General features: G+C 53.9%; 1 protein-coding gene across 1 annotated transcript in view; it reads left to right on the forward strand.

The window, feature by feature from the left end:
* Positions 1–572: 572 nt before the first annotated feature.
* The window catches only part of LOC142313006 (uncharacterized), a gene marked incomplete at its 5' end in the record, with an annotated part of 87,261 nt that continues 64,408 nt past the window's right edge, over positions 573–23,425 (forward strand). Inside the window, 6 exons of the mRNA XM_075351992.1 lie at positions 573–707; positions 17,577–17,720; positions 17,850–18,029; positions 18,111–18,234; positions 18,318–18,415; positions 18,613–18,703. Of these exons, the coding sequence (XP_075208107.1) occupies positions 573–707; positions 17,577–17,720; positions 17,850–18,029; positions 18,111–18,234; positions 18,318–18,415; positions 18,613–18,703 (772 nt within the window). The remainder of the gene's footprint in view (positions 708–17,576; positions 17,721–17,849; positions 18,030–18,110; positions 18,235–18,317; positions 18,416–18,612; positions 18,704–23,425) is intronic.

The following is a 23,425-nucleotide window of genomic DNA, read 5'->3' on the forward strand; positions in this document are numbered from 1 at the left end:
TAAAAAAAAAATAAAAATAAGATCGCTAGTGTAAAAACGCACACGCACGAAACGTGCTGAACACGGACATACTCCGTGTGCGGTACGTGCAGGCACGGACCCATAGACTCTAGCGGCCGGCCAAAAACGGACATGTTGTCCGTGTAGAAAAGCGTACCCACATACTTATCACACGGACACATGTTCCGTGTGATTTTACGTGTGTGTGCCATCTACCATTGAATAACATGGGTCTCCGCGTGTACGTGTCTCCGGTACGTGCAAATACGTACCGCACACGTACAAATTAAACGGATGTGTGTTGCGGGTCTAGGGGACTTTCTGCCTGCACAGTCCGATCTCTTCTGATCAGAGCGATGCTTCTGCAACAAAGGACTGAATTACACCGTGACTTTAAATGCTCTCCTGTGATCTGTGTACACTTGGATTAGTCCAACCCCCCTGCAACTCGCTGTGTGTTGGTTTTGTCCAGGTTGTTGTTGTTGGAGCAGGAAGTAAGAAAGAAGTGAAACACAACACACAGCCTGTGGAGGAAGGCGGGCCTGATTGTGCGTCTGAGAGTGTGACACTGTTCGGAGCGGAGACTACACCTGCCCAACACCCGGGAAAGGACGGAGACAGTCCCCTCAAGGGACAGGACAACACCGCAGACTCCGCTCCACCGGGACCAGGCAGCAGTTCCCGCCTTTCCCCTCCGCTGCAGCGCTGTGAGTGTGACCCCGGGGTCCCCTGCGCTCCGGTATAGAGCGGCGCCGTTAGTGCGGTGTAGCAGTGCGGCCCGGGTACAGGAGAGGCGTCTGTACACACTGTGTATACTGTCCGGGCTCAGCGCTTTCTCCAGTATCTGCAGCGCGGCCTGTGTGTGTGTGTGTGTGTGTGTGTGAGCCGTCCCCGCTCTCCTCCTCCTTCCCGAGGCCTGTGTGTGTGAGCCGTCCCCGCTCTCCTCCTCCTTCCCGAGGCCTGTGTGTGTGAGCCGTCCCCGCTCTCCTCCTCCTTCCCGAGGCCTGTGTGTGTGAGCCGTCCCCGCTCTCCTCCTCCTTCCCGAGGCCTGTGTGTGTGAGCCGTCCCCGCTCTCCTCCTCCTTCCCGCGGCCTGTGTGTGTGTGTGTGAGCCGTCCCCGCTCTCCTCCTCCTTCCCGCGGCCTGTGTGTGTGTGAGCCGTCCCCACTCTCCTCCTCCTTCCCGCGGCCTGTGTGTGTGTGTGTGAGCCATCCCCACTCTCCTCCTCCTTCCCGCGGCCTGTGTGTGTGTGTGAGCCATCCCCACTCTCCTCCTCCTTCCCGCGGCCTGTGTGTGTGTGTGAGCCATCCCCACTCTCCTCCTTCCCGCGGCCTGTGTGTGTGAGCCGTCCCCGCTCTCCTCCTCCTTCCCGCGGCCTGTGTGTGTGTGAGCCGTCCCCGCTCTCCTCCTCCTTCCCGCGGCCTGTGTGTGTGTGAGCCGTCCCCACTCTCCTCCTCCTTCCCGCGGCCTGTGTGTGTGTGTGAGCCATCCCCACTCTCCTCCTCCTTCCCGCGGCCTGTGTGTGTGTGTGAGCCATCCCCACTCTCCTCCTTCCCGCGGCCTGTGTGTGTGAGCCGTCCCCGCTCTCCTCCTCCTTCCCGCGGCCTGTGTGTGTGAGCCATCCCCACTCTCCTCCTTCCCGCGGCCTGTGTGTGTGTGAGCCGTCCCCACTCTCCTCCTCCTTCCCGCGGCCTGTGTGTGTGTGTGAGCCATCCCCACTCTCCTCCTCCTTCCCGCGGCCTGTGTGTGTGTGTGAGCCATCCCCACTCTCCTCCTTCCCGCGGCCTGTGTGTGTGAGCCATCCCCACTCTCCTCCTTCCCGCGGCCTGTGTGGTGTGTGCCGTCCCCGCTCTCCTCCTCCTTCCCGCGGCCTGTGTGTGTGTGCCGTCCCCACTCTCCTCCTCCTTCCCGCGGCCTGTGTGTGTGCGTGCCGTCCCCCCCCCCGCTCTCCTCCTCCTCCTTCCCGCGGCCTGTGTGGTGTGAGCCGTCCCCACCCCGCTCTCCTCCTTCCCGCGGCCTGTGTGGTGTGAGCCGTCCCCACCCCGCTCTCCTCCTTCCCGCGGCCAGTGTGGCGTGAGCCGTCCCCCCCCCCCCCGCTCTCCTCCTCCCCGCGGCCTGTGTGGTGTGAGCCGTCCCCCGCTCTCCTCCTCCTCCTTCCCGCGGCCTGTGTGGTGTGAGCCGTCCCCCGCTCTCCTCCTCCTCCTTCCCGCGGCCTGTGTGGTGTGAGCCGTCCCCCGCTCTCCTCCTCCTCCTTCCCGCGGCCTGTGTGGTGTGAGCCGTCCCCCGCTCTCCTCCTCCTCCTCCTCCTTCCCGCGGCCTGTGTGGTGTGAGCCGTCCCCCGCTCTCCTCCTCCTCCTTCCCGCGGCCTGTGTGGTGTGAGCCGTCCCCCGCTCTCCTCCTCCTCCTCCTCCTCCTCCTCCTCCTTCCCGCGGCCTGTGTGGTGTGAGCCGTCCCCCGCTCTCCTCCTCCTCCTTCCCGCGGCCTGTGTGGTGTGAGCCGTCCCCCGCTCTCCTCCTCCTCCTCCTCCTTCCCGCGGCCTGTGTGGTGTGAGCCGTCCCCCGCTCTCCTCCTCCTCCTTCCCGCGGCCTGTGTGGTGTGAGCCGTCCCCCGCTCTCCTCCTCCTTCTTCTTCTTCTTCCCGCGGCCTGTGTGGTGTGAGCCGTCCCCCGCTCTCCTCCTCCTTCTTCTTCTTCTTCCCGCGGCCTGTGTGGTGTGAGCCGTCCCCCGCTCTCCTCCTTCTTCTTCTTCTTCTTCCCGCGGCCTGTGTGGTGTGAGCCGTCCCCCGCTCTCCTCCTTCTTCTTCTTCTTCTTCTTCCCGCGGCCTGTGTGGTGTGAGCCGTCCCCCGCTCTCCTCCTTCTTCTTCTTCTTCTTCTTCCCGCAGCCCGGTGTGGTGTGAGCCGTCCCACGCTCTCCTCCTCCTTCCCGCGGCCTGTGTGGTGTGAGCCGTCCCCCGCTCTCCTCCTCCTCCACCTTCCCGCGGCCTGTGTGGTGTGAGCCGTCCCCCCCCGCTCTCCTCCTCCTTCCCACGGCCTGTGTGTGTGTGAGCCCTCCTCCTCCTCCTCCTCCTCCTCCTCCTCCTCCTCCTCCTCCTCCTCCCCGCGGCCTGTGTGGTGTGAGCCGTCCCCCGCTCTCCTCCTCCTCCTCCTCTCCTCCTCCTCCCCGCGGCCTGTGTGGTGTGAGCCGTCCCCCGCTCTCCTCCTCCTCCTCCTCCTTCCCGCGGCCTGTGTGGTGTGAGCCGTCCCCCGCTCTCCTCCTCCTCCTCCTCCTTCCCGCGGCCTGTGTGGTGTGAGCCGTCCCCCGCTCTCCTCCTCCTCCTCCTTCCCGCGGCCTGTGTGGTGTGAGCCGTCCCCCGCTCTCCTCCTCCTCCTCCTTCCCGCGGCCTGTGTGTGTGTGTGTGTGTGTGTGTGTGTGAGCCGTCCCCGCTCTCCTCCTCCTTCCCGCGGCCTGTGTGTGTGTGTGTGAGCCGTCCCCGCTCTCCTCCTCCTTCCCGCGGCCTGTGTGTGTGTGTGTGAGCCGTCCCCGCTCTCCTCCTCCTTCCCGCGGCCTGTGTGTGTGTGTGTGTGTGTGAGCCGTCCCCGCTCTCCTCCTCCTTCCCGCGGCCTGTGTGTGTGTGTGTGAGCCGTCCCCGCTTTCCTCCTCCTTCCCGCGGCCTGTGTGTGTGTGTGTGTGAGCCGTCCCCGCTCTCCTCCTCCTTCCCGCGGCCTGTGTGTGTGTGTGTGTGAGCCGTCCCCGCTCTCCTCCTCCTTCCCGCGGCCTGTGTGTGTGTGTGAGCCGTCCCCGCTCTCCTCCTCCTTCCCGCGGCCTGTGTGTGTGTGTGCCGTCCCCGCTCTCCTCCTCCTCCTTCCCGCGGCCTGTGTGGTGTGAGCCGTCCCCGCTCTCCTCCTCCTCCTTCCCGCGGCCTGTGTGGTGTGAGCCGTCCCCGCTCTCCTCCTCCTCCTCCTTCCCGCGGCCTGTGTGTGTGTGTGTGTGTGTGTGTGTGTGTGTGCCGTCCCCGCTCTCCTCCTCCTCCTTCCCGCGGCCTGTGTGTGTGTGTGTGTGTGTGTGTGTGTGTGTGTGTGCCGTCCCCGCTCTCCTCCTCCTCCCCGCGGCCTGTGTGTGTGTGTGTGTGTGTGTGTGTGTGTGTGTGTGTGTGCCGTCCCCGCTCTCCTCCTCCTCCTTCCCGCGGCCTGTGTGTGTGTGTGTGTGTGTGTGTGTGTGTGTGCCGTCCCCGCTCTCCTCCTCCTCCTTCCCGCGGCCTGTGTGTGTGTGTGTGAGCCGTCCCCGCTCTCCTCCTCCTTCCCGCGGCCTGTGTGTGTGTGTGTGTGAGTGAGCCGTCCCCGCTCTCCTCCTCCTTCCCGCGGCCTGTGTGTGTGAGCCGTCCCCGCTCTCCTCCTCCTTCCCGCGGCCTGTGTGTGTGTGTGAGCCGTCCCCGCTCTCCTCCTCCTTCTTCCCGCGGCCTGTGTGGTGTGAGCCGTCCCCGCTCTCCTCCTCCTCCTTCCCACGGCCTGTGTGTGTGTGCCGTCCCCGCTCTCCTCCTCCTTCCCGCGGCCTGTGTGTGTGCGTGCCGTCCCCGCTCTCCTCCTCCTTCCCGCGGCCTGTGTGGTGTGAGCCGTCCCCCCCCCCCCCCCGCTCTCCTCCTCCTCCTCCTCCTCCTCCTTCCCGCGGCCTGTGTGGTGTGAGCCGTCCCCACCCCGCTCTCCTCCTTCCCGCGGCCTGTGTGGCGTGAGCCGTCCCCCCCGCTCTCCTCCTGCCCGCGGCCTGTGTGGTGTGAGCCGTCCCCCCCCCCCCGCTCTCCTCCTCCTCCTTCCCGCGGCCTGTGTGGTGTGAGCCGTCCCCCCGCTCTCCTCCTCCTTCCCGCGGCCTGTGTGGTGTGAGCCGTCCCCCCCGCTCTCCTCCTCCTTCCCACGGCCTGTGTGTGTGTGAGCCGTCCTCCTCCTCCTCCTCCTCCTCCTCCTCCTCCTCCTCCTCCTTCCCGCGGCCTGTGTGGTGTGAGCCGTCCCCCGCTCTCCTCCTCCTTCCCGCGGCCTGTGTGGTGTGAGCCGTCCCCCGCTCTCCTCCCCCTCCTCCTTCCCGCGGCCTGTGTGGTGTGAGCCGTCCCCCGCTCTCCTCCTCCTCCTTCCCGCGGCCTGTGTGGTGTGAGCCGTCCCCCGCTCTCCTCCCCCTCCTCCTTCCCGCGGCCTGTGTGGTGTGAGCCGTCCCCCGCTCTCCTCCTCCTCCTTCCCGCGGCCTGTGTGGTGTGAGCCGTCCCCCGCTCTCCTCCTCCTCCTCCTCCTTCCCGCGGCCTGTGTGGTGTGAGCCGTCCCCCGCTCTCCTCCTTCTTCTTCTTCTTCTTCCCGCAGCCCGGTGTGGTGTGAGCCGTCCCCCGCTCTCCTCCTTCTTCTTCTTCTTCTTCCCGCAGCCCGGTGTGGTGTGAGCCGTCCCACGCTCTCCTCCTCCACCTTCCCGCGGCCTGTGTGGTGTGAGCCGTCCCCCCCCCCCCCCCGCTCTCCTCTTCCTCCCTCCTTCCCGCGGCCTGTGTGGTGTGAGCCGTCCCCCGCTCTCCTCCTTCTTCTTCTTCTTCCCGCAGCCCGGTGTGGTGTGAGCCGTCCCACGCTCTCCTCCTCCTTCCCGCGGCCTGTGTGGTGTGAGCCGTCCCCCGCTCTCCTCCTCCTCCTTCCCGCGGCCTGTGTGGTGTGAGCCGTCCCCCCCCCCCCCCCCCCGCTCTCCTCTTCCTCCCTCCTTCCCGCGGCCTGTGTGGTGTGAGCCGTCCCCCGCTCTCCTCCTCCTCCACCTTCCCGCGGCCTGTGTGGTGTGAGCCGTCGTCGTCCCCCCCCCTCTCCTCTTCCTCCCTCCTTCCGCGGCCTGTGTGGTGTGAGCCGTCCCCCCCGCTCTCCTCTTCCTCCCTCCTTCCCGCGGCCTGTGTGGTGTGAGCCGTCCCCACCCCGCTCTCCTCCTTCCCGCGGCCTGTGTGGTGTGAGCCGTCCCCCCCCCCCCCGCTCCCCTCCTTCCCGCGGCCTGTGTGGTGTGTGAGCCGTCCCCCCCCCCCGCTCTCCTCCTCCTCCCTCCTTCCCGCGGCCTGTGTGGTGTGAGCCGTCCCCCCCCGCTCTCCTCCTCCTCCCTCCTTCCCGCGGCCTGTGTGGTGTGAGCCGTCCCCCCCGCTCTCCTCCTCCTTCCCGCGGCCTGTGTGTGTGTGAGTCCTCCTCCTCCTCTTCCTTCCTTCCTTCCTTCCTTCCTTCCTTCCTTCCTTCCTTCCTTCCTTCCTTCCTTCCTTCCTTCCTTCCTTCCTTCCTTCCTTCCTTCCTTCTTCCTCCTCCCTCCGTGGCGTTTTTCTCAACGTTTGTCACCCACTGAAAAACGGATGGCAAAACACATGGTTACCAATTGTTTGCTCACGAACTTAGTTCCAGAATGACAAAATAATTGCTGGAGTGATTTTTGGGGTCTCGCGGTCTCTCTCGCTTCTTCACAGCCGGCGTCTGTCATTGATCGCAGACAGAAGCGCCTCACGCTGAGTGACAGCTGTCTGACTGCAACCCCAATCACAGACGCCGGTAAGCTGGTCTATATCATATAGTAAAATAAATAATTTAAAAAAAACGGTATGCGGTCCCCTCCAATTTTGATAACCAGCCAAGATAAAGCCCCACAGCTCGGACTGGTGAGGGTTATGGTTATTAGGCTCTCCCCAGCTTAAAAATATCCGCCAGCAGGGGTGGAATCTCTCTTCCCAACTTCTCTTTATACTAACAGCAGCCATGCTAGCTCAAATAACAACAACGGAAATGGGTAGCAAATCCCCCTAGATGGGTCACACTTAAACACTCTACTAGCACCCTACACACTCAATGGCCTACTGTGGATGACTGGCACTCTCCCTTTTAAGCTAGCTTAGTTAGCCCCATTTTCATATACTATGATTGCTCTCTTGTGAAACCCCTCCCCCCCTACTTTAACCTGTTTAATAACCCCATGTTTATCCTAGGTGTAGATTCCAGAGACCTTAATTGGTGGCAACAAAGAGGGGTATTTAAGCTAAGACACTTGACTTATTTACACTCTCTTTACTCTAAAGGCCCCGTTACACGCAACGACATCGCTAACGAGATGTCGTTGGGGGTCACGGAATTCGTGACGTACATCCGTCCTCGTTAGCGACGTCGTTGCGTGTGATACGTTCGAACGACCGCTAAAGATCACAAATACTCACCTAATTGTTGATCGTTGACACGTCGTTCAAATCAGGGCTGTGGAGTCGGTAAGCCAAACCTTCGACTCCGACTCCTCAATTTCTCTTGCACCGACTCCGACTCCTACATATATTGCTTATAGTTAGGTGAAAAATGTATTGTAGTACATGAACATGTGTATGTGAACATCAGACATTTAATAATTTTTATGATACAATAATCAATATATTTGGATAGAGCATAAAATATACTTATTAGAATACAACTCTAAAACACAAAAAGCTAATAAATTGTAAATATGTAACACAATAAAAATATATATATATATAATTTTTTTATTGTGTTACATATTTACAATTTATTAGCTTTTTGTGTTTTAGAGTTGTATTCTAATAAGTATATTTTATGCTCTATCCAAATATATTGATTATTGTATCATAAAAATAATTAAATGTCTGATGTTCACATTGTACTACAATACATTTTTCACTTAAATATAAGCATTATACTAAATGTTATTATTTAGTAAAATATTCAGCACATTCTGCATTGCACTACTGTCCCCAATTTATTATATATTTTCGGAGTCGGTCCATTTTATACAGACTCCGACTCCACGACTCCGACTCCGACTCCACAGCCCTGGTTCAAATCCCAAATATTGTTGATCGCGCTGGACGCAGGTTGTTCGTCGTTCCTGAGGCAGCACATATCGCTACGTGTGACACCCCAGGAACGACGAACAACATTGTACCTGCGTCCTCCAGCAACAAAGTGGGCGTCACTTTCCTGCGGCTGCTCTTCGCCCCTCCGCTTCAATTGGACGGCTGCCGTGTGACGTTGCTGTGACTCCGCACGAACCGCCCCCTTAGAAAAGAGGGAGTTCGCCGGCCACAGCGACGTCTTAAGGCAGGTAAGTATGTGTGACTGGGACTAGCGATATTGTGCGCCACGGGCAGCGATTTGCCCGTGTTTCAGAAACGACCGTGGTGGGTGCTTTCACGAACGACATTGACAATGTCGCTGCGTGTAAAGCCCCCTTTTAGGTGGAATTCATAGAACGGTATGAACCCCCACGGGCTGAAAATTTTAGAATCTAACAAATTTTTCATTTTGTATGTTGCCTTCTGGGAGAGCGAAGGTCCCTGGCCCCGACAGCCTTTGAAAGGGGATGTATTTTTGATCCAGGAGGAAAGGGCACCATTTCCTTGTTATATAACGCTATGAACAGACCCGCATCTGATCTTAAACTGAAGATAATGGACCAATGTGAGGAAGATCTAGGGTTTTCCGTGACCCTGGTACAGTGGAACAAATGTTATGTAGACCTCACCCGGGGTAGTAACCAAGTCTCCCTCTGAGACTTCCATAAAACGTTTTCATAGATCCTATTATGTTCCAGCAACCCTTAATGCAATTTACAGTCCCAACACTTTATTCAGCTGTTCCCGATTGCCACCACACCAGGGCAATCGGGGTAATTAGGGAGTTAATGGCAGCCCACAGCAGCCACTAAGTCGTACATTTAGTCATGGCAGGTGTCTATTTGACACCCCTCATCACTAATCTGTAGTGAAAGTAAATGAACACAAACACCTAAAAAATCCTTTTTCTCTATCGTTTCATTGGGGGACACAGGACCATGGGTTATGCTGCTGTCACTAGGAGGCTGACACTAAGTAAACAGAAAAAGTTAGCTCCTCCCCAGCAGTATAACCCCTGAGCCGGAGGCGGGCTCAATCAGTTTTTTGCTTAGTGTCGTAGGAGGCTGATGTGGGCCGACTGGGCCCCCTTCAGCCACTTGATTTTTTGCGTATTTTTTTCATTTTTTCTCGGCGACGCTCGTCGCTCTCATCTGTGGTACTTTTCTGTTTCTGCAGGTATCGTACTTATCTTCCTCAGCTCTCGCAGCCCGGTGGGTACCACTCCCTAGGGTCGCAGAGGTTTGAGTCTTCGGGCCCTCGTCCCCGTCCATTCCCGCGGTACCAATCCCTGGTGTGTTCGTGCGGGGCAGAATCTTCCTGGGCACCCCTATCCGCTCTGCGGTATCACCCCAAAGGGCGCAAGGGGCTAGGCAAATAGGGACTGGACCACAGCGCGTCTCGATCTGGATGGGGCCCGCAGCGCTGCTACGTTTTTAGGGGTTTCTATCCCCCACCAGGTCCACCTCCCTGCCTTCTTCAGCCGTTTCCCTGGTGCCCGCAGCCATCCCTTCTGCGAGCGGAGCACACAGGAGTATGTGCAGAGTCTCAGCCTGCACTCTGGAGCGCGCCGAGGATCAGGTAGGACACCATCTCCTACCTTCTCCCCCTCGGGCGGCTGTACAAATGTTAGGCCCCGGTCTGGGCCTAGTCGCCGGGCACCCCCGCTCCCCGGCTTCTGCTTGGTACTGGGCGTCCCAGGCTGCGCCGCCGCCGCTTTGCTGCCGGATCCGCCGGCGCTGCCTCTGCCCGCGCTGCCTCTGCCCGCGCGGCAGCGTCAGACTTTGGCCCCCGGCGTCGGCCGGGCCCCCGGCGTTCTAGGCCGCGACGCCGCCGCCTCGCGGCCGGATCCGCCGGCACCGCGCGCGGCAGCGTCATAATTTAGCCCCCGGCTTCGGCCGGGTCCTCGGCGTCCTAGGCCGCGACGCCGCCGCCTCGTGGCCGGGGCCGCCGGCGCTGCCTCGGCCGCGAGGCAGCGTCAAAATTTAGTCCCCGGCTTCGGCCTGGTCCTCGGCGTCCTAGGCCGCGACGCCGCCGCCTCGCGGCCGGATCCGCCGGCACCGCGCGCGGCAGCGTCATAATTTAGCCCCCGGCTTCGGCCGGGTCCTCGGCGTCCTAGGCCGCGACGCCGCCGCCTCGCGGCCGGGGCCGCCGGCGCTGCCTCGGCCGCGAGGCAGCGTCAAAATTTAGCCCCCGGCTTCGGCCTGGTCCTCGGCGTCCTAGGCCGCGCCGCCGCCGCCTCGCGGCCGGGGTCTCCGGCGCTGCCTCGGCCGCGAGGCAGCGTCAAAATTTAGTCCCCGGCTTCGGCCTGGTCCTCGGCGTCCTAGGCCGCGACGCCGCCGCCTCGCGGCCGGGGACGCCGGCGCTGCCTCGGCCGCGAGGCAGCGTAAAAATTTAGCCCCCGGCTTCGGCCTGGTCCTCGGCGTCCCAGGCCCGCCTCCTGCGCTGCCCCAGGCATCATCAGGGGGGTGTGGGATATTTTTTTTTTTTTTCCCGCTCCCTCAGTGTTCATTTTATTTAAAAAAAAAAAAAAAAAAAAGATTATGGGAAAAACAGAACACACTTTTTTGGTAGTGTATATTTTTTATATTGGATCGATTTTTATTATAGATACGTGCATGATCTTGCATACATTGACTCCTACATTGCTTATGCGGGCACTTGTTTTTTCTTTCACGTTTTTTAGTACATGGCGTTTTTCCAGCTCGACTTTTTAGTGATTTTGGGCTGGTAAGCCCAAGACTCGGTCCCCCCTTTTGTGAGTTAGTTTCAAGAAGATGTCAGATTGCTTTGACCCCTGCCGGCTTGTAACGCCCTGTCTCAGGCCACAACTCCCCTCGCTACGTCCCTCGGGTTCGTGCGCATGCGCCGCGTCTACGGCCGATGTTCGGTCATACCATCCATAGGACTGGCGCAATCCCCTCGGGGAGGGGAGTCCCGTACCAGGGTCTTTTTTCTTCTATGCTGGAAGTGGACCAGGTCTCGTCCTTGTGGCTCCCCAGTTTCCACGTATCCCCCAGGTCCAGACTGACCTTCCTCTGGCAGTCTTCCGACATCTCGGGTGATGGCCCAGGCTTCCAACTCTGCTGGATTCCGAGCAGGACCTAGATGTCTTGGCGCATGACGAATAGCCTGCTAAAAATGGTGAGTCAAGCCGTAAGGCTGCGGACAGCCCTCTTCTCTCCGTGCATGCAGGTCTCCCTTAAGACATTTGAAGCAGTCCCTGATGTGATCAGACGGCATCCAGAGCTCGCTGAGTTACCACGGGCTCACAGACAGCTACCGGACACGGAGTTGACCAGCAGTAAGTCTTGTCATTGTCTTTTTTCCCTTCTCCAAGGCGATTTCGGAAGAGAAGGGGCACACTATACTGGAGTCGCTAATGATCACAGACGGCAACCAGACACGGCGTTTACCAGTGGTAAGTCGTGTTATTGTCATTTCATCCCCCCAAAGGGCTCTGGAGAAAGGGGGCATGCCTCTTTGCAGGAAGCAAGGTGGGGGCCACTACGGTTGTTTTCAGTGGACAGCCAGTTGGCACGGTGACTACGTGATCATGGATAATCCCCGGACGTGATTTTTCCCAGTGGTAAGTCCGTTTATTTGTCTTGCCCCTTCTCGAAGGGGGCTCAGAAAGGAAGCGGCACGCTACCCTTTATGCGACCCGCCTGGGTTCCTCCGGGCTTCTCGTCACTATCGTGCCGCTCCGCAGGGATTTCCCGGACACCATACGCAGCGGTCCACGTCTCACCTATGCCGACCCAGGGCTGGGTCTCCTCTTGAGTGAGTACCCTCTTTTCACAAAGCTGATGTCTGCCCACTACCCGGCCTGAACCTCTAGCATCAGTGTTCCCACCATCGAGACCTCTGACTCGGGATCAGGAACGCAGATTCGACATCTAGGAAGTCCCTGACTTTTTTTCCGACTTTCGGGAACGCCCTTTCGGAGATAGGTCGAGTCTAGTTTATCCCTAGGCTACGTCAGGGTAGGCTACTCTCCCCCCTAGGCTACGTAAGAGAAGGGTATATCCCCTTCCCGGCATCGGCCCTGATGCACCAGGTTTCGTTCCCTCACGCAAACCCGTCTGAAAGCCTTTATCCCTACAACAGCCATCTCCGCCTGGCATGGCTGCGGTCTCCTGACACAGAGCCCCACGTGCTTTTTGCCTCCCGTGCCCGTTTCTTCCCTTCGGTTTTTTGGCTCCTTCACAGCCTGTGGCGGTGGTAGCGACGGTGCACATACCAGATTTCATCCCGGACTCTCCAATGGAGCACGCTGAGGAACGGAGACAGGAAGGTTCCGTCTTCGCGGGTGACCCGTCAATCCCCTCCTAGCGGACCAGTCTTCGCAACCATCCCTGGAAAGCTTCCTTTCCTCCCCTGGAGCTTATTATCAACCGTCACCAGCCTCCCGTGCTAGGGTATGCTATCCCACCATTCCTCGGCAGGGTCCCGAGGGACACTCCTAGAGCGTCGTCTCTCCTTCAACATTCCGGACTTCAGAGGCAGCTGGTTAGCCCAGTTACAATTTCTTCTCTAGGTCGCGGTGACCCAGCCAGGTTCCAGTCGGACCATGCCACAGCGGTGATTACATCATCCACCAGGAAGATGCAGTGAGTGTCATGGCAAGGGAAGAGGCCAAGAAGATCTTGCTCTGGGACGGGTCCCTTCACTCGCTAATCTCGGCAGCACATCCCTAGCGGGGACGTTTGGACGGCCGATGTCCGCGGTAGGATGGACCTCCCGTAGGTAAAGGGCTCCAACGCGGAAATCACCAGCCAGATCGCTGGCGAAGGAAGACCTCTGGTCGTGGACCATTTTTGGCCTTCCGATCCAAGTCTCAGTCAAGGGTGCTTAGAGTATGCACCTGCTCCGGACTAGATGTCGACGCCCTAGTCCGGTCGTGTAGCCTGTTCAGGCTCTCGTGCATCTGCCCGCGGCTTCCTATGATCTCAAGGGTTCTCAAGATGGACCAAGGCAAGCGATAGATCGGGAGTGACCCAGGCGAGCATAGTTTCACATATTTTACTCATCTCCTCGCAAATGCCCCGTGGCCCCTTCCAGACCGCAAAATTCTTCCGTGTCGGGGCCCCTCTATTCTACCAGGGCTCAGAAGTCCCAAGTTACATAGCCTCATCAGGGGATCCCGGATGCTGGCTCGTCAGGACGGTGGGCAAGATGATGGCAGATATTGAAGAGGGCCGGGAATCAAGTTTCCTTGAAGATTTTATTTCATCGTTCACTAGAAATGTGGGACCTGAATCCAGTGATGGGTTCGCTCAAGGTTCCCCTTTTTTCCCTGCTACCACCTGTTTTGATAGGTGGGCTCCTCATGGCCATCGGGTTGTTACAGACGGCATCAGGGCGGTCAGCCCTCTCGTCGTTTTTTCCCCATTTTCCGGCTCCGCCAACAGGACAAGGGGGGGCTCCAGCCAGAACCTTTCGTTTCTGTCCAAGACACCTCGCTGTTCCTTCCAGCAGAGGACTTTGGGTTTCGGTCTTTCGGCTCTAGGCTCCTCTCCCAGCCACAAAGGGGCATAGTTCGTTCCAGGGCTAGTGCGAGCCCTCAGTTTTTCGTGTCTGCAGGACACCATCTTTCGGTTACGCCGGTCGTCAATACATTCTTTCACCCTTGCCCAAGAAGCGTGTGCCGGCGCCAAGGGCCAGAATTTCACATGGAGCTTTTCCTCCATAGGTGTAGACTATCGCATGAAGGACGGACTTCCGCCGCGGTCTACCGGGCAAGGGGGCACCCTTGAAAGATTGGACTCCAGTCGTAGATCGACCAGGTCCCCTGGTCCGCCACCCGCTCTAGCTGGCATACCTTGACTATTTTCTACCAGGTTCACACCCGAGCTTGGCAGAGGCCAGTCTTGGCGTAGGGTTTGCGGGTGGCATTGGCACACCTGTTGCAACATTAGGCGCTTGTAGGTCTGGGTCAAGCCCACTCCGGTGATGGTTTTTCTTCCCACCCAGGGACTGCTTTTGGACGTCCCATGGTCCTGTGTCCCCCAATGAAACGATAGAGAAAGAAGGATTTTTGTGTACTCACCGTAAAATCTCTTTCTCTGAGTCTTCATTGGGGGACACAGCACCCACCCTGCTTGTGTTTTTTGTTATATAGGACATGCCTGTTGCCCCAGTGCCTGTTTTCCCAGGTCACTGGTCACACGAATGATCGTCATAGTTTCTTACCTTGTTTTATTCAGGATTGTTTGGTTCTCCTCCTACTGCTTGTGCACTAAACTGATTGAGCCCGCCTCCGGCTCAGGGGTTATACTGCTGGGGAGGAGCTAACTTTTTCTGTTTACTTAGTGTCAGCCTCCTAGTGACAGCAGCATAACCCATGGTCCTGTGTCCCCCAATGAAGACTCAGAGAAAGAGATTTTACGGTGAGTACACAAAAATCCTTCTATTTGAAATAAGACAAAAAAGCACCCTCTTTCACCACTTTATTAAGCCCCCCCATACACCCAGCCAGGTCCGACGTAATCCACACAAGGTCCCACGACGCTTCCAGCACTGCTGCATCTGACGCTCACAGCAAGCGCCATAGAACAAGACTGCCCACTGTGAGCTCCACGCAGCAAGTGAAGTGAGCAGCGCAATAAGTGCTGACGTCACTCAGCTGATTTTTGGTCACAGCTGGAGTCCTCCACCTGTGACCTCAAATCGGGCCGTCGCGACTGAAGTGAGCCGCGTGATCAGCGGTGACTTCACTCCGGTGAGTCCTACAACTGCGGTTCACTTCAGTTGCGAACTCCAGGACACAAATTCCCAGTGTGACTGTCAATCACCAGAGTGACGTCACCGCTTATCGCGCAGCTCCCTTCATTTGCTGTGTGGAGCACACAGTGGGAAGTCATGTTCTATAACGTTCGCTGTGACAGGACAGGGATGTAGCAGAGCTGAATCGCCATGGGACCCCGTGTGGATTACGTCGGACCTGGAGGGGTGTTTGGGGGTTAATAAAGTGGTGAAAGAGGGTGCTTTTTGTCTTTTACTTCAAATAAAGGATTTTTTTTGGGTGTTTGTATTTATTTACTTTTACTTACAGATTAGTGTTGGGAGTTGTGTGTCATAGACACTTGTCATCACTAAGCTAGGCCTTTAGTAGCAGCTTTAGGCTGTTATTAAATCCTTATTACCCTAATTGCCACCGCACCAGGGCAACAGGAAGAGCCGGTGCCAGCACCAGATTTGGTTTATTATAAATGCGTCACTTCTGGGGAGGCTATGGGCTGCTATTGTTATGCTGGAAAGAGCCAAATAACGATGGCCTTTCCCACCCTAAAATATCAGCCCCCATTTGTTTGTTGTACCTTGGTTGGTTTTAGAAAAATGGGGGGGACCCTGCTGGGGAGAAGTAGTATTCGAACCTAAGCAAGCATACTGCAAGTCAAACGGACTTGAAAACTGAGTGTTAGGCTGGAAACATTAGTGTGTAAAATCGGTCCAACTTGCCTGAAAAAAAAACTCGGCCGATTTTTTATTTTTTTTTTTTTTTTTTTTTTTTTTTTTTTTGTTCACGTTAGGTCAGTGTGCAATGCAAATGCGATGTTTTTTTTTTTTTTGTTAATTATTTAATGACTTGCATAGCGTGTGTAATGCGTGTGTGTTCCTTTTTTTTTTTTTTTCTTGGCAGCTGTCATCTGCCATTCAGCTCTGCTACATGGCCGCTGACAGCAGATGTAGCAGAGCTGAATGGCCGCTGACAGCAGACACAGACAGAGCCGCACGATCAGAATGAAGTCGGATGAACTTCACCCGACTTCATTGTCATCCCGCGGCTCTGTCTGTGTGGCATGACCTGATTTTTGGTCACCGGTAAACATCTCACTGGTGACTGCAAATCCCCTGAGTGACCGCAGTGAGCCGTGCGATCAGTGGTGCCGTCACTGAGGTTACCCACGGCCACAGCTGAAGTCTTCACGCTGAGAGCAGTGGCCGCGGGTAACCTGAGTGACATCATTGCTGATAGCGCGACTCACTTCAGTCGCTGCAGGGAGCTCACAGATGTAGCAGAGCTGACAGCGTCGAGGGACCTCTGTGGATTACGTTGGACATGGAAGGGTATTTGGGGACTTGAATAAAGTGGTGAAAGAGGTTGGGTTTTTTTTGTTCTTTATTTTAAATAAAGAATTTTTTTGGTGTATGTCTTCATTTACTTTATCTTACAGGTTACTCATGGAAGGTATCTCGGGGAGATGCCTGCCATGATTAATCTAGGACTTAGTAGCAGCTATGGGCTGCTGCCATTAACTCCTTATTACCTCGATTGCCAACGCACCAGGGCAATTTGGGATGGCCGGGTACAGTCCCGGGACTGTCGCATCTCATGGATGCGGCTATTCCAGGTGGCTGCTGGCTGATATTGTTAGGGTGGGGGGCTCCCCATAAAGTGGAGCTCCCCATTCTGAGAATACCAGCCTGCAGCCGTGTGGCTTTACCCTGGCTGGTATTAAAATTGGGGGGACCACACGCCGTTTTATTTTTTAATTATTTTTTTTAACTGCATGATATAGACCCGCCCACCGGCAGCTGTGATTGGTTGCAGTGAGACAGCTGTCACTCATCGTGGGGGCGTGTCTGACTGCAACCAATCATAGGTGCCGGTGGGCGGGGAAGGCAGGGAATACGAGATTGAATAATGAGCGGCCGCCTTTTTCAAAAGAGGAGAAGCCGCCGGAGCAGTGTGACCGCCGTGCAGCGCCGCGCTGGTGATCGGGGATCAGTGAGTATGAGAGAGGGGGGGGGGGTGGAATAGACCGACATGGACAGAGAGAGAGAGAGACCGACTGACAGAGAGAGAATGGAGACCGAGAGACCGACTGACATTAATCGCATGTTTCTCAAAACACTGGAAATGAGTGAGGTCTCACAATGTCGGTCAATCTCTATAATTGACCAACATTGTGAGACCTCACTCATTTCCAGTGTTTTGAGAAACATGCGATTAATGTATTTAGAAAAACGAATGTCACTAGGATGGTGTGAGTGCCGGTCCGTGTGACGCATTTTTTTTCACGCTCCCATAGAGTTGCATTGGAGAGACTCGTGCGAGAAACTCTCCAAAAAGCAGCCTGCTGCAAATTTTTTTTTTTTTCTCAGTCCGATTTGGAGTGAGAAAAAAATCGCAGATGGGAGCTGAATCATTGAATAACGTGTCCGAGTGCAATGCGAGAATTTCTCGCATTGCACTACTGTGAGAAACTCGCAAGTGAGAAGCCGGTCTTATGTACTTGGAGTGCAATTTATGTGTTTCAATAAACTGGCTCAACTTTAAATATGTGCGTTCCTGTATGCTACCTTTAAGCCACAGCAAAGTGAGTGACCACCATGACACATGAGAAAATGTCACAGTAGATACAAAAAAACACCCACAACTGTAAAATATTAAAAAATAGTAAAACATTAATGATCCCTCATTACTACTGTGTCATCACTGCTTAGGTCCCCCGCTAGTCTCTATTTCCTGGTCAACTTGATTGGTATATAACAAATGTGATCTCTGCAGTTTGTCATTGCCTAATGTATTGATCAAAATAACCAGTGATTGGGAGCATGGAGGAGTCGTCTTTAATTAGCAATTAAATTTCAAGGCAAGAGGCAAGGGCAAGAGCGATCTAAATGTTCTGGCTCGTCATATGTTTTCCCTTGTTATCGCCAGTAATTGTTTAATTACATGGTATCCTTTTGACTTTACATTGACTCATCTTCTTCCCATTCAGGTCGCTACAATATTGGATCCTCTCAGTGGAGATCTTCTACATAAGATAACTTTCCTGATTGACCCATCAAGGATGAACAGGGACAAGTTGGTGGAGAGGATATTACACCTCACCCTAGAGATCCTCTTCCGGCTTACTGGAGAGGTGAGAGATTCTGATGACGTCACATTACATCATTCTTATCTATGGGAATAACAGATGGACAGAACTGGAGAGGTGAGGACTCTGGAAATGTCTGGAGTGAGATTTCTTACTGTGTCTCTCCATAACCAGGATTACACAGTAGTGAAGAAGACCTCTAGTGAGCGCTGTCAGGCCCCTGTGTCTGAGGGATGGGGAAGACCCCTGAGCCCAATCACGGGGCCTCCATCTCACCCCCCGATACATGAGGACATCAATGACCAGAAGATCCTAGAACTCACCTACAAGATGATTGAGCTGCTGACTGGAGAGGTGACACTGCTGGGAATGCTGGGACATTATACAGTAACGCTATGAAGGGATCGGGGGTGACGGTATCATTGTATGTGTCAGGTTCCTATAAGGTATCAAGATGTCACCGTCTATTTCTCCATGGAGGAATGGAAGTATTTAGACGCACACAAAGATCTGTACAAGGACGTCATGATGGTGGTTCCCCAGCCCCTCACATCACCAGGTAATAGACAGGACTAAATACACACGGCCTATAATTATCTGTATATAAGTAATGAATTCAGTCCCTGTATGTGTCTCCTCCAGTTCTATCCAGTAAGAGGACAACACCAGAGAGATGTCCCCGTCCTTCTTTACAGTCCTGTGGGAGAAGAGAAGAACCTGATGTTCCTCAGGATCATCAGGTAGATGGAAAGAAGGGACCATGACATCTCCCTATGATGTGTAGACGGCTGTGAAGGTCTTGTGCTCAGTCTTGTTTTATCCTCCAGTATTATATGTGTTATACTTGTGTAATGAGAGCGGTGGAGATGGCAGGATTAGAGCTGATCATAGATGGGACTTCTCCATCTGTCTGTGACTTTTACAATATTTGTTCCAGGGGGAAGATCTGCCCCATATTAATACTACAGAGACATATGTGAGGGGTGATGAGCGGAGTAAAGAGGAGATTCCTACAGATAACCGCCCAGGTGAGTAGTGACCATTAATGCTGAGAAGTCACAGATTCTTCTCAGTCACCGGCTGTGGCTGCTTTATCAGGGTTGTAGTCAGACCATATCAAATGGTCACCATTCTGCTGCTAGACCACCACAAGCTCCTCCACCCAAAACTGTCCCCATTATTTTGGGCATTGGACGCCCTTCTGTCCTTCTGTTGGAGTGTGATCTGTATCAGCCAGAGCTTACATGTAGGATCCACCCTAACCCCTGGAATTAGAAGATGTTGACCCTTAAGGGCCCGTTACATGCGTCGATTATCGTGCGTTCACATGTGCGATCGCACCCGCCCCCATCGTTTGTGCGTTATGGGCAATTTTTTGCCCGTGTCGCACAAAGTCAGTAACCCCCGTCACACGTACTTACCTCCCGAACGACCTCGCTGTGGGCGGCGAACATCCTCCTCCTGAAGGGGAAGGGACGTGCCACGTCACAGCGACGTCACACAGCGGCCGCCCAATAGAAGCAGAGAGGCGGAGATGAGCGGGACGTAACATCCCGCCCACCTCCTTCCTTCCGCATTGCTGGCGGGACGCAGGTAAGCTGCAGTTCATCGTTCCTGGGGTGTCACACGGAGCGATGTGTGCTGCCTCGGGAACAATGAACAACCGGCGCGCAGAAGGACGTTCGCTTTTTTTTTAAAATGAGCGACGTGTCAAGGAGCAACAATAAGGCGAGTATTTTTGCTCGTTGAGTCGCTCATAGTTGTCACACGCTACGATATGTCAAACGATGCCGGTTGTGCGTCACTAACGACTTGATCCCGACGACATATATATCGTAGCGTGTAACGGGCCCTTTAGCTGCTCAGATCTCTAATCTGCAAAGCCACATGACCGCGTATATAGAATGTGCAGACAACTTAAAAAATCATGGGAAGAAAAATCTAATCTGTATGATGGACCCCTAAGAGAAGGCGGAGGGTAATGTTGCTGGTGACCTTTTAGAATCTCGGCATCTTATTGATGAATCTTCCTTCTCTACCTTTTGCTGAATGTGCTGATCGGGTCGTTACAAAGATCCAGTCTTTCTTGCCAAACTTCCCTTTTATGACGAGACACCATTCCATGAGCAGTCAAATCTCTACTTCCCGGGCAGTCACAATACATGTGACATAGATCTGCAGCATCTGAGTTACACATGGGACGTTTAGAATATGTAATATTTCCAATCTCCTGCATAAAAGCAGGGGACGGTGTAACCTGTGAATTACCATAAACTGAATGTTCTCTTATGTGACCTAGAGAGGCACAATAACGGAATTTCTAACTATTTTTCCTTGTTTAAATGAAATTCAAGATCTGATTCCCAGAATTTAATCCCTTTTGAAACTCAATTAATCAAATGTTTTTATAGGGAATTATTTCTGCCTTTATAGATTTGACTGAGTAATAAACAATCCATAAAGGACATGTTGCCTAGAATGTCTGAACTGCAAATCCTAAAAGAACTCTGAATCCTCTAATCCCATTTATAAAAGGAATCCTACTTTTAACCCCATCCCTACATTGGACGTACCTGATGTCCTATTTTGCTTTGCACGATCGCTGCCGGGAGCTCGACTGAAATGATAGTTCAGCCCTGGCAGTCACAGCCATGCTTGGTCAACAAGGAGTTCCTGGTGGTTTAACCCAATAAATGCCATGACCAATAGTGATTGCAGCATTTAGAAGCCTGGGAGAAGGGATCCTGATCATTGCCATATCAACCCGATGTCAAATTCTGACTTCTGGGTTATCTGGCTATGATGGCCTGTTAGACCATACCAGCAGCATGGTCTAAAGCGCTTTGTCAGTGTCACAGTGACAGGTATATTGCTCTGCCATGCTTGTGTATAATAAGTAAAAAAAGTTTTAGAATTTTTAAAAAAACATGTTTAGAAAATCCTTAAATAAGAAACAAAATGTAAATAACATTATACCAATAAACATTTAAATAAAAAAAAACAAAAACACACATACAGTATTTGGTATTGCAATAACCCGATCTGTAAATCTCACACTAGTTAACCCGGTCAGAAAAACATAAAAAATGAAAAATGTATTAAATGAGGCTTTTTCATCCTACTGCCAATAAAACAAGTGGAATAAAACTGGATCAAAAATTGAAATATAAAGAAAAATGGTATCACAGAAAAGGTCATCTCGCTCTGCCAAAAACAAGCAAACATACATTTCCATCAGGGGAAACATGAAAAAGCTATAGCTGTTCGAATATAGCAATGCAAAATCCTTTTTATTTCTATAAAGTTTTGTATAAATAAATAAAATAACAATAAAGCTAGACCCACAATGGGCCTAAAGGCCGCTTTACACGCTGCGATATAGTTACCGATATCAGTAGTGTGCGTTCCCGCCCCCATCGGTTGTGCGACACGGGCAAATCGCTGCCCGTGGCGCACAACATTGCCCGGACCCGTCACACTACTTACCTGCCTAGTGACGTCGCTGTGACCGGCGAACAGCCTCTTTTCTAAGGGGGCGGTTCATTTGGCGTCACAGCGACGTCACTAAGCGGCCGCCCAATCAAAGCGGAGGGGCGGAATTGAGCGGGACGAACATCCCGCCCACCTCCTTCCTTCCGCATTGCGGGTGGGACGCAGGTAAGGAGAGGTTCCTGCGGTGTCACACGTAGCGATGTGCGCAGGAACGACTAACTTCATTGTGCCTTCAGCAGCAATGATTGAGAAGGGACCCTCATGTCACGATGAGCGATTTTGAACGTTTTTGCGACGATTCAAAATTGCTCATAGGTTTCACACGCAACGACATCGCTAACGCGGCCGGATGTGCGTCACAAACTCCGTGACCCAAACGACATCTCATTAGCGATGTCGTAGCGTGTAAAGCGGCCTTTAGCCACATCTAGCATTAACAGGTTTCACATTACTGTAGTGATTATAGTTTATCAGGTGTGTGTTCCCAGAATCATGAACTGGGCACAACTTATGGGCACTACAATGTACTGGGCACTACAATGAGCTTGGCTTTGCAATTTTCAATCCAATATCCATCAAAATAGTGACTACACATGTCGATACATTTACAGAAGGGTTTCATTTCCATAATGGGGTCACTTGATGGGTGATTCTGCTCTTATAGCAATTAGGGGCTCTGTATAAATAGTCCACAAATTATTCTAGGAAACTTTGTGCTTCAGAGGTCAAACCGCTTCATTCCGCCCTCGTAAGTCTCGTGTGGCTAAACAGTACTGTCCGGCCACATATGGGGTATTGCCATGCTCAGCAGAAATTGACACATTTTGTATGGTCCATTTTCTTCTCTTACCCGTATAAAAAAAAAAAAAAAAAAAATGCAAAATTTGATTCTAAAGCAATATTTGTGGAAAAAGTACAATTTTCATTTTTTATTTTAAATCCTGTGCAGCACCTAAAGAGTTAATAAACTTCTTGGATGTAGTCTTGAGCAGTGTGAGGGGTGCAGTTTTTATAATGCTGTCACTTTAGCTTCCTGTCATGTAGGTCCTCAAAGTCTCTTCAAATGTGATGTGGCCCTAAAAAAAAAAAAAAAAAAAAAAAGTTTTTGTAAATTTTGTTGAAAAAATGAGAAATTGCTGATATTTTAACCCTTCTAACTTCGTAACCAAAAATATGTTGTTTCAAAAATGTGCTGATGTGCTGTAGACATGTGGGAAATGTTATTTATTAATTTTCCGCTCTGACAGTCGCTTCCCATGAAGCGTGATTCTGAGGACTGTGTTTCCCCTGTCCACCAATGGTGGTCAAGAAGTGGGCTCATTCACCTCAGGTGGCTCAGCCCGGACCGTTATGTCAGTGGCTGATGGCTCCTCACTTAAGGTTTTGCGGTCCGTCCGGTTGTCCTTTTGGCCAAGTCGGTATGGGGGCGGCAGGAGCTTCGTTCTCCTCAGCCTTACAGCAGTGCGGTTTTTTTTGTACCTTCTCTGCTTCTCTGGAGGAGATGCATTCCCTCACAGGGACTCTATGCCCAAAACGGTTGCCTGAACTTCCAGACTTCAGTCTTTTCATCCTCTGCCAGGTCTGCCATGCTGGACACCGCACGGCGGTGGTCTTGGCTACTTGCCTCGCTATCCGCAGGCTCCTGTGGCTTCGGAGGGACCAGTTTCCTCGGAACCAACTGGATGAAATTAAGGAAGCTCTTGGCGGGGAGTGTTCTTCCTTGCCACAAACCTAAACCAGGGAACCTGTCCAGGGCAGGAATCAGTTGAGGTTTCGGTGGTTTCCGTTCCTCCATCTGATCGTCCTCTAGCTCGGCCTAGGTTCATAGAACCAAATGGCTCGAACCTGCGTCTTCAGAAGACCGCAGGAGATGCTGCCACTGAGTCAGCTTCCTCCGAGCTATCTAGCCACGCCAACAACCTCCTTGGTCGGTGGCAGGCTCTCTCCACTTGGCGACGTAGGGTTCTAACACGTCTCCGTTCAGTGGGGGCGGGATTATATCCCCCATGGCTACAGGATGGAATTCTGTCCACCCGCCAAACAGATTTTTTCTTTCAACTCCTCCCGGCTCCAAGACCTCCGCCTTCTCACAGGCCGTGGCATTTCTTGCAGGCCAATGGAGTAATTATACCGGTTCCCGACTGGGAACGGTTCTGAGATTTTTGCTTAAATCTATTCCTAGTCCCCGAAGAGGGCGGTGCCTTCCGACCTGGATCTTTAGCTTTTCAAGCATAGTCAGGTGTGGCGTTTTCACATGG

Source organism: Anomaloglossus baeobatrachus, chromosome 5 (assembly GCF_048569485.1).
Source record: "Anomaloglossus baeobatrachus isolate aAnoBae1 chromosome 5, aAnoBae1.hap1, whole genome shotgun sequence".
NCBI classification, from domain to species: Eukaryota; Metazoa; Chordata; class Amphibia; order Anura; family Aromobatidae; genus Anomaloglossus; species Anomaloglossus baeobatrachus.